The sequence below is a fragment of the Muscardinus avellanarius genome (genome assembly GCF_963383645.1).
Source record: "Muscardinus avellanarius genome assembly, chromosome: 7".
NCBI lineage: Eukaryota > Metazoa > Chordata > Mammalia > Rodentia > Gliridae > Muscardinus > Muscardinus avellanarius.
The window spans coordinates 3,957,895-3,974,543 of record NC_137793.1 but is presented as its reverse complement, the minus strand read 5'-3'; the positions used below and the strand labels follow the sequence as shown (position 1 = coordinate 3,974,543).

Here is a 16,649-nt window from a genome sequence, read left to right as displayed (position 1 = left end):
CTATTTATTTGTTTTGCAGTACTGGGGATGGAACTCAGGGGCATGCATCCTCTGAGCTACACCTCAGCTCTACTTTATTATTCTTTATTTTGAGATAAGGTCTAAGTTGAGGCTGGCCACAAACCACGATCCTCCTGTCTCAGCCTCCCGAATGCTGGGATTACAAGCGTGCGCCACCACGCCTGGCTTAAAATAAAGCCACAATCTAAATGAATAAAATTTTGAAGAGGAAAAAGTTTCCCAAGTGAGTTCAATGGTCGATGAGATTCAGGAAACCACCCTTTGACTTGCAGGAGTCTAGTGAGCGTTGTGAAGGAGGCAGATTCCCAGACATGACTTCTTGAGAGTGAGGTAAGTACGGTTAATGGGTGGAGGGGAGCCTGGGAACTGCACTTTTTATGGAAGAAGGTTGTAAGTACATCACATCTAAAGCAAGCTGCTCAGCAGTTCCACATGCCTACGTGAAGCCAACAGATCGTCACCAAGTTCTTCCTGGAGTCCACTGTCCATGGCTCCTCACCTGGCCCACTCTGCTCAGGAGCACAGTTACAGCGCCACAGGAGCATGACGTAAGCAATACCGTCCTTACGGCGGGCCCGCCAGGTCCAAGGGAGAGTGCTGCAAAGTACAAGTGCTCCCTTCTGCAAAGCGCGGGAGTGCTGCCTCACATACTGACCAGCCTGGAGTGCAAGTGGCCTGCTGAGTTTCCTAAGCCTTAGAGGATGGGCAAGCCTACCCACAGGAGGCCATGCTGACAGAGCCCAAGCGATTACCAATCATTTTATATCAAACTATTTTCTACAAGTAACGGATAAGCCAGGCGTGGTGGTGCATGCTTGTAATCCCAACATTCAGGAGGCTAAGACAGGAGGATCTCAGTTCGAGGACAGCCTCAGCCACTTAGTGAGGCCCTCTGCAACTCAGTGAGACCCTGTTTCAAAATAAAGAATAAAAAAATAGGGTTGGGGGTGTAGCTCAGAGGTGGAATGTTCCTGGGTTTCATCCCTAGTAGTGCAAAAAATAAAAATGATTGCTGTTTTAAAAATATACCATATTTAAACACTACCTTTAAAAGAGATTCAGAAAAATATTTCCTTAAACTGACCATGCCTACTTGAAATATCTGATAAGAGCTGGGCGTGGTGGAATACCCTTGTAATCCCCAAGCTTGGGAGGCGGAGATAGGAGAATCGCACTGGTTGGAAGCCAGCCTTGCTGGCTTAAGAGACCCTGTTTCCAAATAAGAAAATATAAAAGAGGTCTGAGAGTGTAGCCCGGAGGTAGAAGGGTTTCCAGGAACCCAGTACTACTAAAAAAAAAAAAAAAAAAAAAAAAAATCAGATAGGAACAAAAGTAGCAGACATAGTATTTCTAAGAGGGCTTTAAGAGATGAATTTTTTACTTACTTGGTCACCACGTTTCAGACCTGCATCAGCAGCTTTGCTACCAGGTTCCACTCCTTCAACAAAAACCCCAAACCCCTTCTCGCTTCCTCCGCTGAGGCTGAAGTGCAGGGGGGACTCGCGGGAGGCCTTCTGCAGTACCACCTGTCTCCACTTCGCCTTTGCGGCACAGGCAATATTCAGTAACCGGAGGTGACCGTTCATTTTCTATAAAGTAGAAAAGGGGGAAATTATGCAAGTGGATCTATTCCGAAAGGTTTCTAAAAGATCACCTACCTTATTAAAATGATAGCTATAAACACAGGCTATAGAGCACACGGGCGCTCTCAAGAGCAAGACATCTGCACACAGTTTTAAAGCCTGAGAAAATCACAGATTGGAAAAGATTTCAGAGTGACATCTCATCTACAGATGGGTGACAAAAGCTACTTCTCATTCCCTCCCTCTTGCTCATCTTCTGACTGCTATATAACCCGGATCCTTTAAGAACCTTTTAACACTCTGGTTTTTTGTTTTGGTGGTCCTGGGGATGAACTCAGGGGCATTCTACCTCCAAGTGACATCCCCAGCCCTATTTTTTTATTCCTTATTTTGAAACAGAATCTCACCGAGTTGCAAAGGGTCTCACTAAGTAGCTGAGGCTGGCCGCGAACTGCAATCCTCCTGTCTCAGCCTCCTCATGCTAGGATGAAACACATGCGTCACCATGCCTGGCTCCTTTTAATTATCTGAATGACTTTAACCACCTTTCCAAATAATGTTTAATAATCAAAGACACAGTCAGCTCTTCATCTCTTCCAGGAAAAAACTTGTTAAACTCAGTAATTTTTTACTTCCAGATTCTAGTACCATCTTATTATTCAATTATTGCGAAATAGTACAATATGTAAATCTCACATTTATTACAAGAAGCTAAAGTATTTTTCAAGGCAAGGAACAAGTCTTATGTTTTTTCTCATTCTACCTAACACCTAGCGTACTTGATGACTGACTGGTTAACAGGGGAAAAAAAATCCCATGACTGTAAGGCATTTTCCATATCCCAATCTCCCTTCAATACCTACAGGCCAGCATGAAAGAACCCAACGACGCTGGCGCTCCTATGCCCTTCACTCCAGCTCCCCGGCTCCTGTTCACTTCTCCCTATTCTGCATAGAGCAAACGTTGTTGAGAAGTCTGCAGGAACCGAGGTAAGGAAAGGGGCCAAATGTTCCAGTTTTTCTATTCTTCATTCAGGTTAATCCCCTTATACTCTGACTATAGTTTTTATTTCTTATGGTACTGGGGATAGAACCCAGGGGCTTTCTACTTCTAGGCTACACTCCCAGACCTATTGTATATTTGTTTGGAAACAGGGTCTCACTAAGTTGCTGAGAGCCTCACTAAGTAGCTGAGGCTGGCTTCGAACCTGCGATCCTCTTGTCTCAGGCTTTCACGTACTGGGATTACAAGCGTGCACCACCCACCAAACCCGGCTTCTGACTATAGTTCTTGGGCCTCTGCTACATGCCAGGTTTTCAGATCATTACAATCATTAAACTCATTATAATCCTTATAAGGTCTCATTAAACTAGGAACTGCTATCTTTCAAATAAGACAACCGAGGCATAAACATTAGGTGACATGTTCAAATTCACAATTTTTTTTTTTTATGGTACTGGGGATGGAACCGTTCTACCTCCGGGCTACACTCCAGACCTATTTTATATTTTTTATTTGGAAACAGGGTCTCTTAAGTCAGCGAGGCTGGCTTCGAACCTGTGTGATCTTCCTGTCTCCGCCTCCCAAGCGCGGGGATTACAAGCGTGCGCCACCACGCCTGGCATCAAATTCACATAATTAGCAAGCAGTGATGCTTGGATCTTAGTTTGGGCAAAATGACTCTGGAACTATACCCTTAAACCACTAAGCTAAATTATTACTTATTTCCCAAAGTTTCAAGTTGCTTGACGCAGATCACCAGTTGCAGCTTAGGGAGAATGAAAGGGATTCGCGAGGAGCTGCACAGAAGGTAGTAGACCTTGAGGAGATTCAGGTGCCATCTACTTAGAAAAGGGGAAATCACTCACTGCAGGGAGACACACAAAGTAATGTGTGAGCTGATATGAGACAGCAGGCCTGGAAGAAGAGAATTCCAGCATGGTTTGCGATGCAGAACTGCCAAACAATATAAACCAGCTTGTTTTAGCTGTCACCTCCAGTGCGTAAGAAAAGGGCCGAAAAAGGAGTCGAGAGACCTGACTACGGAGGTGAGGAACTATTTGGTAGAAAACATGGTGTACTGACAAAGATAGCATCATGTGTCACATCTGTAGTTTAAAACCAATCTTTCAGTCATAAAGAATAATCTAGAAGGAAGACAGAATAGAAATAAGGTCATATTACAAAGGATTGGGTATAATGGAATCATAAGGTCCTAAATTGGGGAGTAGAAAAGAAATGGCCAGGAAAGAGACCACGAGCAAATTTGTGTATGTCTATGTATGCTAGTCAGGGCCATGAGTGACTTTAGACACTGACTGGTTATCTTGGGCATGGAACTGAAGGTAGAGAGAGAAAGGGTCCACACACACACCAGTGTTTCTAAGCCTGGAAACAGAGAGAACAAATGTGCTGGTCTTAAAACAAGAGCCCAGAGGAGCTTGAGTTTTGTTTGGCAAGGACGACAAAGGATGAGCAAAGGTGTAAAACAGGTAACTGGAAGTGCTCAGGACAGATACTTAATACACAGGTAGATGGAAGCTGGGCTGTTTTGCGGAGAGGAGGAAAGACACCTAAATTCGGAAAAGACAGATTCTTTTGAGCCTTACTGTATCTTCCAGATTTCTTTCAAACTCCTCCAGGAATCGAGTCATGGCAGGGTCACCTTCAAAATCATTAAAATGATTATTTACCCATAGCAAGACTATCCGCGTCACCTGTAGAGACACAGAGGCATACAGTTACACAGGGGTATATAGTTAGGAGCATACAGCTACTTTTCTACAAAAGTAAATTCTGGAATTTTGTCCAAAACTAAAGAGAAGCTGAGCTTTACGGCTAAGCTCCCAGCTGCCTCCCTTATACGTAAAAAGGCTTGTTCTAACAGAGTCAATTGTTTAGTTTGGACTTTTGCTTCCTTAGATATACAAGCAACAGAGAACTCTGTACACTCAGTGAGAAGACACAAATCATATTTTTCAAATTCTTATATTTTGCTAAAATGTAAGAAATACATAGAATGTATATTTCAGGGATGTCGTAAAATATAAGCTTCATAACATCAACGAATACAATTATGTCAGTCAAAGATTGTTTCTACAACTGAGAAACTGAGACGGCCAGAGGCATCTTCCTTTGAGCTACACCTCACTTTGTTTTTTATTTGGAAACAGTTTCTTGCTAATCGCTGGGGCTGGGCTTGGAGGTAGAATGCCCCTGGGTTCAACCCCCAGTACTGCAAAAATAAACAAATGGATAAATGAATAAATAAATGAGTTCAATTTTACTCTGTTGCATGTGAATATCTAGCTATTTCTAAATCCTATTTTTGTTCAATTTCTAAGCATGCCTTTATTTTTTCTGCAAAGTAACTATATTTAATTCCAAAAAAGATGAGGAGAAAGGCGAGCCTATGTAGTTTTGGACACTCTAGTTCCCTAAAAACTGGAATTCCAGTTTACCTAAATCCAATATATTAAATTTGAAATATAACTCAGAAAGACAGGCATTTATGATCCTACCTTTTCCTTTCCTGGAACCATTTACTCTCCATCAATTTGCTGAGGTATTACTAATCTTTCTATTAAATATTCAAACCAAAAAGCTGGGCAAGCTCGTAATCCCAGTACTTGGGAGTCTGCAACAGGAGGATCACAGGTTGTGGCCGGCTTCAGCTACTGAGTGAGGTTCCCCAAAACTTAGACATTGTCTTAAAATAAATAAAAATAGGGCTGGAGTATAGCTCAGAGGTAGAATGCTCCTGAGTTCAATCCTCCGTCACGACGCACACACACACACACACACACACACACACACACACACCCACACCCACATCCTATGTTATTATTCTGAGGGTTATAAACAACTACACTATCAAGGCAGATGCAGTGGTGCAGGCCTGTAATTCCAGCACTTGGGAGGCTGAGAAGGAGGACCACAGGTTTTTGGCCAGCCTCAGCAACTGAGCGAGAACCTGTTTCAAAATAAAGAATAAAAGATCAGGCTGGGGGTGTAGCTTGAAGGTAGAATGCCCCTGGGTTCAATCCCTGGCCACACACACACACACACACACACACCCCCACCATACATACATACATACATACATACATACATACATACATACAAAATAGGGAAACAGAGTGGAGGTATAGCTGAGAGGCAGAATGCCCGTGTTCAATCCTCAGCGACACACACACACACACACACACACACACCCCTAAACCAGTAGACATGGTGGTGCATGCCTGCAACCCAAGCAGTGGAGAGGCTAACACAGGAGGATTGTAGGTTTGAAGACAGCCTCAGCAATGTAGAAAGAATCTCAGCAAACTAGCAAGATCCTGTTTCAAAAAAAGAAAAAAGAAAGAAAAAGAAAAGGGCATTTGGATGTAGTCTGGAGGTAAAATGTCCACGGGTTCAATTCCCAGTGCCACAAAACAAAAACAAAAATTAAGACGTCTTGAAATCTTGAGAAATGTATTATTTGGTGAATGCTTTTATATATTACTAATCAGCTTTAAAACATTTTATTCATCTTCAGAAACAACCAAGCATTCTGGTAAAATTCAAAAACACTCCAATGCAGCTCTCAAGTCCCTGAATTTACAGTTCTTCTATAGCCCTATTCCACATTCTGCCCTTTAGCCGGGCGTGGTGGCGCACCCTTATAATCCCCGTGCTTGGGAGGCTGAGACAGGAGGATCGCGCAGGTTCGAAGCCAGCCTCAGCTACTGAGTGAGACCCTGTTTCCAAATAAAATATAAAATAGGTCTGGAGTATAGCCTGGAGGTAGAATGCCTCTGGGTTCCACCCCCAGTACCACCCACCCACCAACCAACCAACCAACCAAACTGCCCTTTAAGGCTCACACCCACTTTCAACAGACTATTCTGACACAAAAGTTAGCAAGCGGAGATATGTTTATGCTGACTCACTAATGTCTTAGGTGAACAGAATTTTTTTTTTATCAAAGTAAACATTGACCCTATCAACTGCAAAAGGTTTCATTGATATAATTTAAAAGTTAAAATCACTTCCATGACTTTATATTTATAAAACTAACCTTATCCCGCAAGCTGTCAATCTTAAACCATTCCAGTAACTTGACTCCAACATCCAAAGGACTGTCAAGAAATGTCCTATAAGTCAGTAGGAAATCTTCTATATAAGTTGGGTCCACAATGGAATGTTCTTCTATTAAATGCATGATGAGACGCTCAGGTGTTGCCTAAAAAATTCCCAAACCAAAAATATTAGAAAATAAACAGCTCATGAATCAATAAGCCCCACTGATTTTCTCCTTTATAGCCATTCATTTCCTTAGATAAATAACCAAAGTAGTTTCACCTCTTTTTTTTTTGGTGGTACTGGGGTTCCTGGAAGCCCTTCTACCTCCGGGCTACACTCCCAGACCTATTTTTACATTTTTATTTGGAAACAGGGTCTCCTAAGCCAGCGTGCGCGGCTGGCTTCGAACCTGCGCGATCCTCCTGTCTCTGCCTCCCAAGCGCGGGGATTACAAGCGTGCGCCACCACCCGGTGAGTTTCACCTTTAAAACCTTAGCACTGACCTGGGAGTGGTGGAGCACACCCATAATCCTAGTACTTGGGATACCAAATAAGCACAAAACCCAAAACACCCTTAGCATTAGAGAGTCATCTTTCTAGGCTTTCTTTCAGGGGTCAGGAGTAAGAAAAGGAGGGGGATTAAGCACCAGTAGCTTCCCCGCCGAGCCTGTCTCCACTGGCACTTCATGAGTGGGTAGGGCCTTGCAAATTCACTGGTTCGCCCCTTTGATGGGCGGTTGCTGCCACTGGCTGATACAATGGGGGCACAGAATGGTTGTCCAAGGCAAAAGAAGAAACAAACACTAAATAAGAAAAGGGGGAAGAGGGAGGAAGGGCAAGGACAAAGGCACACAAGCCAGTTTTACTGATGCACAGAAGTTTAAGACAGCTGGCTGTACTGGGCTACTTCCTGGACTAGATACTTCCTCTTCTGGTCTCTCCTTGCTCGCTCACGTCTTGGGAGGAACTGGAAGTCCTATGGACGGTTTGACATTCAAAGTTTAAATGCTTGCCTGTCCCCAAATGTATAAAAGGAAATATAAACACATAATTACCAGCGCTCATCCTCTTTGAGCTTCTGAATCTACGTCAAAATGTATTAGCTTTTGTGGCTTTTTCAAAGTGGGTACAAAGAACATATTAAAAAGCCCAGCATTACCCATAACTCCTAATTTCACTCTGCTCCATTCATCCAAGCAATTCACTGGTCTCCACAACTGACCCGCAGCTGAGGCAGGAGCGCAGGCTTGCAGCCAGCCGCGCCGACTTCACAGGGCCTCCACAACATTAGCGAGCCTGTTTCAGAACAAACTGGGGCTGGGCTCAGAGAGAGCATCCCTGATTTCAAACTCCTGTATGTAATGTGCGTATCTTTCTCTCTCTCTTGCACATATACAGAGTAATGCTTACAGATGGTAAGGGAATAAAAAACATGAATCTGTACCAATAGAAATAAGCGCGGGAGAAGAGAAAGCTCTTCCTTACAGAATGACAGAAAGAGGTGCTGGAAACTGGGCTATCACCATTCTAGGCAGACGCAGTCAATGGCAGTAAGAGCTGACAGGCAGTGGTTTGCACCTAGCTGTCATTATCCACAGACTACAGGTGGCACGTTGGTCATACAGCACTATTTCACAACATCTCTCCACCAAGCATTCATCAGTTACAAAGGACCAAATGGTGACTTAACAGTGAGGAAACCTGGCGAAGACAATCAATGCAGCCAAGGCATAAGGTGGTGAGGTAAACCGATATCCTGTGCCCTGTTGTGCTATGGCGATGAGCGGGCACCATCATTCCTGTGCATTCCTTCCAGGAGGCGTGGCTTGGTATGGCCATGAAGGAACACCGAAGAGATTTCAGTAAAGAGTTGTATAAGCTGGGCATGGTGGCACATGCTTATAACCCCGGTATTGGGAAGGAAGTGACACTGTGAGGATGGTTGAGGAATGTCTAATAGTGTTTATTTAATGTATCTAATAGTGTCTGGTATTCAAATGCATTTATTCCCGCAATGTTTACTCTCTCATTTGAAGGGCTCCATGGTGCTTGCTTAAGAAAGCATTCTTGCCAGGCACGGTGGCGCACGCTTGTAATCCCAGCATTCGGGAGGCTGAGACAGGAGGATTACAGTTCGCGGACAGCCTCAGCTAATAGTGAGAGGCCCTCCACAACTTAGTGAGACTCTGTTTCAAAATAAAGAATAAAAAATAGGGCTGGGGGTGGAGCTTGGAGGTTAATGCCCCTGGGTTCTATCCCCAGACCCACAAAAAAATAAAAATAAATAAATAAATAGTGTTCCTATCCTTAGGAAATACATGTGAAATATTAGGAGTGAAGAAGGACCACCTTTTGCAGACTGCTCTCAAATGGTTCAGAAAAACACTAGTTATAGGGAAAATGTAGTAAGACATTAAAACCAGGGAGTCTGACGTGGGAAGCTCTCCGTATTTACTTTCTTGCAACTTTTCTGTAAGACTGAAATGATAAAAACATAGGAGTTCCCCCAAAAGATGAAATGAGCTAAAATAAGAAAAAGTCTATGCATTTGACTAAGATGAACACCTATATGTTCAGCTTTTCTCCAAAGAAAGTTTGACTCATTAGTTTAGAAAGAGACAGCTCAGAGGAAGAGCCCTGATTCCATGGAGAACACACGTGGTGCCAGCCCCAAACCATCACTTATAGTCAACCCCTCGTGCTGTTACATAAACTGTTCTCTTAACAATTAATAATGCCACACTTCATGCAATCAAGGCCAGAGTTTGAAAAGAGAAAGTTATGCATTTATTTCCTCTCTTCCAACTCCACTGCTTTGCTTTACATCCAGAGTTTCTAAGGAGATGAGGAGGAGGAAAGAGGTAGGCGAGGGCAGAGCCAAGGGAAGGAACAGCGTGGAGGGATTAATACTCAGATGCTGTACCTAAGTTAGGATTTACCTTATTTAACCCTGATAAAGTGCTTCTATGTCACTGTGGTTTCAGATAAGAAAAATGAGGTGTAAAAAATTCAGCCCTTATTCAATTGTTTTTCAATGCTGCAGAGACCCAGCAAGCATTCCCCATTCTCATTCATGATTCCGTAAGGCTCTGTGGCCAGTCCTTACATTTCTGTTTTTTTTTTCCCCTCTAATTATCACTGTTCCAGTGAAATCATATTAATGGATTATATTTGAGAAGAAAAATTTTACCAATATTCTCAAATAATACCCTACCCATATTGATACTAAACAGCACTTAGTTATTTTCATTATTAAAATGTATAAAAAAGAGCCGGGCGTGGTAGCGCACGCTTGTAATCCCAGTGCTTGGGAGGCGGAGACAGGAGGATCGCGCAGGTTCGAAGCCAGCCTTGATGGCTTAAGAGACCCGGTTTCCAAATAAAAATATAAAATAGGTCTGGGGAGTGTAGCCCGGAGGTAGAAGGGTTTCCAGGAACCCCAGTACCCCCTACACACACACACAAAAAAAGTATAAAAACCAGCTTAGAAAAAGGCAAAAGAAGTAACATATTACTTATGATCGCCTGCCTCAGCTTCCTGAGTTTTGGTATTACAGGCGTGCACCACCATGCCCGGCTCAAAGCTTTTTTAAAAGCAAGAAGAAAGCTGCATTCCATCAATGTCCGTGATGATAAGTAAAAACACCCACCTTGATTACGATGTGTCCTTTCCTGGTTCCACTGCGGTCGAGTTCTCGGTGCTCATGCACCATAACAATCTCTCCTTCTTCCTCAACTTTGTGGGTATTTTTTTCTACATGATTTAAAATTCTCCAATAATCTTGCTGGGCTATACAGACAAACTGTCCAAGAATAACATGGGGACAATTAACAAACCTATAGTACATAAACACATCACTGCGCACCAGAGCAGAGCTCAAAGGTGAGAGGGCAAGCGGCATCAGCCCTCCTACACGCACCGCCTCAGCCCAACCACAAGGTGAAAGGACCCCTGCACGGGGCCAGACAAGCCGGATCCACTGAGCTGCATGTGAAAGGAGAAGTGAACGCCGAGTCCTCGGAAGCGGACACGAAGCAGGAGTGAGCTGAGACAGACAGTCAGAAGTTCCTATTTCTTTCCCTTAATAAATATATATGACTGAGCTAGCTAATATCAGACAGAAATGTAAAAAAAATTGCCTCTGACACATTCTCTTAAAAATGTATAGTTTGCTCAATCTCATAAATATCTAAGGCAGTTACAAAACTGAGTTTCCTTTATTAACTGTGAGATGCTGAAATCCTCATTCTCAAAGTGGTATGGTTTTGAGGGAGAGAGAGAACAGGCCCGCTGTCTAGAATCAAACAAGCACGCGTGTCTGGCCAGAGATGCTTACCTGGCAGTCATCGACTTTGGTCCGGACAGTCCCACGCATGTACTGCTTATCCAGAGTGGGGATAATTCCAAAACTATTTCCCATGAAGAGATTTTCAACTCTCCCATCTGGATGACTAATTTCTACAGTGCCATTTAAAATAACATACCAGGAGTCAAGCTACAGAGAAAAACAATAGTTTAACGTAGTTTTTAAAAAATCACAATTATATGTTAACTTTGAATGAGACTATCAAAATATACAACTTGCATAACAAAAAAAAGAAAAGAGAGGATGTAGTTAATTATTAAGTATCTGTTAGAAGAGCCTGTGTTTCGTCTGGTTCATGCAAACCACTTAAGTTAATTTTACTCTTTCTTCTTTGAGTCACCAAAGGAAACCAGAGACCTTCATACTGACCCTACTCCAGCAAGATAGGATAATATTTAAGAGGGAACCATCTGGAATCTTTTTTTCCTTCTTTGAGGTACTGGGATTGAACCTGGGAGGTATTCCACTTCCAAGCCACACTTCCAACCCTATTTTATTTTTTATTTTGAAACAGGGCCTAAGTTGTGGAGGCCTCACTACTTGCTGAGGCTGGCTGTGAACCTGCGATCCTCCGGTCTCTATCTCACACATACTGGAATTATAAGCATTCGCCACCACACCCCAATCACATTTGGAATCTTAATCCAGACTCTACCACTAGCTAGCTGGGTGATTTTCAGCACACTGTATAACCACTCTGGGCCTTGGTTTTCCTATTGCTAAAACACTAGTGCCTTTCACAGGACTACCACATTAACTGAATTAATACATACTAAGGCTCCTGGAACAGTGCCGGACATATGAAGAGTGCGTACAACAAAACAAAGCTAAAGATAGCCAGGGGTTAACTTAGACTAGTCAAAGCAGGAATTTTAAGGCATATCTTAACAACACACTCGGAATCGCTCCTAATGGTGGGAATACTGCGTTCATGTATCTGGTAGTACTTACCCCTCTGGGGAGATACTTTAAAGACCTGCGGGTGTCAATGGGCCATCACTTATTTGCCTTAAATGCTCTCCTTACCCTACATTTTCAGTCATTTTAATGCCATTAAGAGAAATTTAAGCAGGGGGGGGGCACACTCTTGTAACCCCAGCGTTTGGGAGGCTGAGACTGGAGGATCGCGGTTCGCGGACAGCCTCAGCTACTTAGTGAGGCCCTCTGCAACTTAGTGAGACCCTGTTTCAAAATAAAGAATAAAAAATAGGGCAGGGGGTGTAGCTCGGAGGTCAAATGCCCCTGGGTTCCATCCCTAGACCCGCAAAAAAAAAAAAAAAAAAAAAAAAAAAAGAAACTTAGAATTGTCAGTTCTCAAGGGTAGCAATGTGAAATATTTTTTCAAAGTGCATTTTCTTGTTATTTTAAACTTGTGGGTTACAAAAGTCACCTGAGAACAGAGACTATGTCTGGTTTTCCCCCACCTCCACCTCTGTCTAGAGCAGTACCTCGCACAGAGCTGTCACACAACAAACTGTGAAGAAAAACTGTGGGAAACTAAGAGAATATAAAAACTTGTGGGAGAGTGAATAAGAGTAACTTCAAATACCACGGTCTAAACAGCTGAAAAGCTTAGCTTCTTTAACCTATGTGAGATTTAAGCATTCCTTTTAAAAAACACTTTAGGACTATACTTATTTGCCCACTGACCTTTTTATTAGAGCTTAGCCTTTGTGTAGGGGACAAGGAGAAAATATATAAATAAAGCTAGAGACAATATCCACAGCCTCAGAGCTCTCATAAAGCACTTTGAGAGGCTGGCGGTAGCTCAGTGGTAGAGCACTGGCCTAGGATGCTCATGGTCTCAGCACAGAAAAAAGTGCCATATGATAATAATTTGATAAGCACTGCTTACTCTTGGTTACATTCTGGTCATGACTAATTTTCACTATTATAAGTTTATACTGTAATAAAAGTCTGTGGGCAGAACTGAGGCTTCAATGAGGCCCTCAGGTGAGACTCCTAGGTGGAATGGCAGCTGTGTGAGAGTGTGTGAACACTTCAAGCCACATGTTCACAATTTCTTTTTCTTTTATAGTACTGGGGCCTGAACACAGGAACATTCTACCTCCAAGCTACATATCAGCCCTGTTTTATTTTTCATTTTGAAACAGGGTCTCGCTAAATTGCAAGGTCTGGCCTCAAACCTGTGATCCTCCTGTCTTAGCCTCCCAAGTAAGGGATTACAGGTATGTGCCACCATGATTGGCTCCATGTTCAGAATATCTAAATGACTTTCCAGAAATGTGACACCAATTTACATCCCTACTGGTAGTACATGACAATGTTCAGTAACTGACATCTCAGCATTAATTTTTTTGTGTGTGTGGTACTGGGGGTGGAACCCAGGGGCTTTCTACCTCCGGGCTACACTCCCAGACCTATTTTATACTTTATTTGGAAACACGGTCTCACTAAGTTGCTGAGAGCCTCACTAAGTAGCTGAGGCTGGCTTCGAACCTGCTCGATCCTCCTGTCTCAGCCTCCCAAGCACAGGGATTACAAGCATGCGCCACCACGCCCAGCCTCAGCATTTATCTTTACTGATCTGCTAAGTCTGAAGCACTTCAGGACAGGAGTTCCTCAGCAACCTTCCTCCACCCACCTCTAAGCTGCTCTCTATGATTTAAACAGAAGGGCCACATAAGTGCCTAAAGTGGGAGTGGTCTGCTGGCAGACACCAGCACCAAAACACACGACTTTTTAAAAAGTCTTACGACCTAATTTTTAAGTAACATATTTGGTTCAATGAATATTATTGAGTATATGTTTTGCATAAAGTCTACTGCTAGGAGATTAAAGCAAAACCAAAAACTTATCTCTTCAGAAATTAGAAGTACCTCAAATTCAGTATTCATATAAAGTAAGTTTAAATCTCTAAAGTCTGGATTTATACAAGGTTACAGAAGTTAAATTCTTTTTTATTTCCCTGCAGTACTGGGAATGAAACCCATGGGAGATTCTACCTCTGAGCTATACCCCAGACCTATTTTTCATTCTTTATTTTGAATAAATAAAGGGTCTCACTAAGTTGCAAAGAGCCTCATAAGTAGCTGAGGCTGGCTACAAACCTGTGATCCTTCTGTCTGTCTCAGCCTCTCAAGTACTGGAATTACAAGCATGTGCCACCATGCCTGGCTAGTTAAATTCTTTTAAAAAAATAAAATTAGTAAGAATTGGTATTCATACTAAACATGTGACAGTCCCTTGCTAACCTACCTCTTGTCCGTCTTCAAGAATGACAGCTCCAGCCTGCTCCACCACCTCAAAGAGCATCACAGAGCAGAGCTCCCTCCTGACGGACATGGTCATGTTGGCGAAGGCAGGGAGCTGGTGCATGAACTCCAGCAATTGCTCTACAAAAAAACAAGTCCTAGCATCAAATGATGATACCTTACAGGCAGAACACAATCTAGAATGCAATTCCCAATTTCCTAATCAACTTAAGTGCTAACACAAGAGAAACCAAGATACAACATGACTACCTGTTTTTAAAATATTAGTTATTTAGCTTGTATACATATTCAGACACATGTTAATATGGTCATACTGGGAAAGACCAGAATTCACAACTATCAGAGAGAACCAGAATCAAGACAGGTGTAGAGGCAGCTGGAGTTTTCCCTTCTAATCTTATTGAGCTAAAATTTTGGTTATTAGAAAAGGTTATTAATGATGCATACATGAGTAATAAATGTAAGGGCGAGAGCAGGCTCAGGGTGGTGGTCACATCTACAACTGCAGCGATTTGGGAGGCTGAAGCAAGAGGAGAGCAAGTCTGAGGCCAGCCCCGGCAACTTACTTGTCAAAAGTTTAGGGTTGGGGATATGGCTCAGTGCTTGGCTTCCTTGTGGAAGGCCCTGGGTTCCCTTCCCAGTACTGCCAAGAACCAGACAAAAAAAAAAAAAAAAGGAGAAATACCCATACGCAGTCGGCTAGAAGCTTCACTCACTTGGAGTTAAATTTCAATGTTTAAAAAACTTTGTGAAAATAGCATAACGTAGGGCTTTTTACCATTTAAAAATGCACTTCCAGTTTGTTTAATGTTCACAACGAGTCTAAACTACATGTCATATATATAAATTATATATATATAATTATTATTGTCATTTCTGTGTGTGCAGGGGGGCTCTAGGGTTGAACCCAGGGGCAATTTTCCTCTGAGCTACAACAAAGCCCTTTTCTTTCTTTCTTTTTTTTGTGGTAATGGGGATTAAACCCAGGAACCTCTTACCTATACCCCCAGTACTTTTTTTTTTTTTTTTTTGGGTGGTACTGGGGTTCCTGGAAACCATTCTACCTCTGGGCTACACTCCCAGACCTATTTTATATTTTTATTTGGAAACAGGGTCTCTTAAGCCAGTGCAGCTGGCTTCAAACCTGCACGATCCTCCTGTCTCTGCCTCCCAAGAGCGGGGATTACAAGCGTGCGCCACCACACCTGGCAGAAACAGGGTCTCTTAAGCCAGCACGGCTAGCTGCGAACCTGCGTGATCATCCTGTTTCCACCTCCCAAGCGTGGGGATTACAAGTGTGCACCATCATACGCAGCTCCCCCCAGTACTTTTTATGTTTTTGTTTTGAAACAGGTTCTTACTCAGTTGCTGGGTCTTGCTATGCTGCTGAGGTTGTCCTTGAACCTGCAATCCTGTCTCAGCCTCCCAAGCATTGGGATTGTGAGCATGTACCAACACGCCTGGCTTATTTTCTCTTTTCAACCAGGGTCTTGCTATGTTACTGTGCACTGTTCTGGGAATTCTATCTCAGAATACCAAATACTGGGATTATAGGTATGATCTACCAACAATGTTGTATCTTTAAAATGGTAAATCAAATCTACTGATCTTCACATTTTTTTTCCTTTTCCAGTACTGAGGATTGAATCCAGGGGCATTCTACTTCTGAGGACCCCTAGCCCTATTTTTTATTCTCTAAAACAAGGTGTAAATTTCAGAGGGCTTCACTAAGTAGTTGAGGCTGGCAGTGAGCCTGGGATCCTCTTGTTTCAGCCTTTCAAGTAGTAGAATTACAGGCATGAGCCACCATGCGCGGCTCTACTGATACAAATTCTGACTGCTGTTAGCAGCATCTTCTACTTTGAAAAAGAGCAAGGGGACTATTATAAAAACAAAATACAGGAAGAGATGTAACTGAATCATAATAATAACAATAACTGGCACTAAGTAATCTTTTTTTTGCAGTACTAGAGATGGAGCCCAGGGGTATTCTACCTTTAAGCTACAACCCCAGCCCTATTTTTTATTCTTTATTTTGAAACAGGGTCTCACTGAGTTGCAAAGGGTAACTCACTAATAGTAGCTTAGGCTGACCTCGAACCAGTACCCTCCTGTCTCAGCCTCCCAAATGCTGGGATTACAAGCATGTGCCACTACGCCCGGCTTGAACAATTTGTAAAAAGGTCATTCATAGACACTGAAAATTGTTGTACTGCATTTTATATATGACCATGAAAAGGAAATTCTTTAATGCAGTTCAAACTTCTGTTCTACAAAATGTGACAGCAACCTACAGACGGCTCTCAATGGTCCCGGCCTTCTGGTGCGTAGAGTCCCCTCCAGTGCCACACCAGGGCTGTTGGTAAAACGACAGC

The 16,649-nt window shown here is 42.8% G+C and overlaps 1 protein-coding gene across 3 annotated transcripts in view; it reads right to left on the bottom strand.

Annotated features, from left to right (window-relative positions):
• Positions 1-16,649, bottom strand: part of RAPGEF6 (Rap guanine nucleotide exchange factor 6) — a gene marked incomplete at both ends in the record, with an annotated part of 152,449 nt that overhangs the window by 30,989 nt on the left and 104,811 nt on the right. For 2 of the 3 annotated variants that reach the window (XM_080698480.1, XM_080698481.1), the window contains 6 exons: positions 1,407-1,610; positions 4,214-4,321; positions 6,667-6,831; positions 10,322-10,474; positions 11,009-11,167; positions 14,258-14,394. In XM_080698480.1, coding sequence (XP_080554606.1) covers positions 1,407-1,610; positions 4,214-4,321; positions 6,667-6,831; positions 10,322-10,474; positions 11,009-11,167; positions 14,258-14,394 — 926 coding nt within the window. Of the gene's footprint in view, positions 1-1,254; positions 1,611-4,213; positions 4,322-6,666; positions 6,832-10,321; positions 10,475-11,008; positions 11,168-14,257; positions 14,395-16,649 lie in introns of those variants that run through there. The other variant, XM_080698482.1, reaches the window with a different exon arrangement.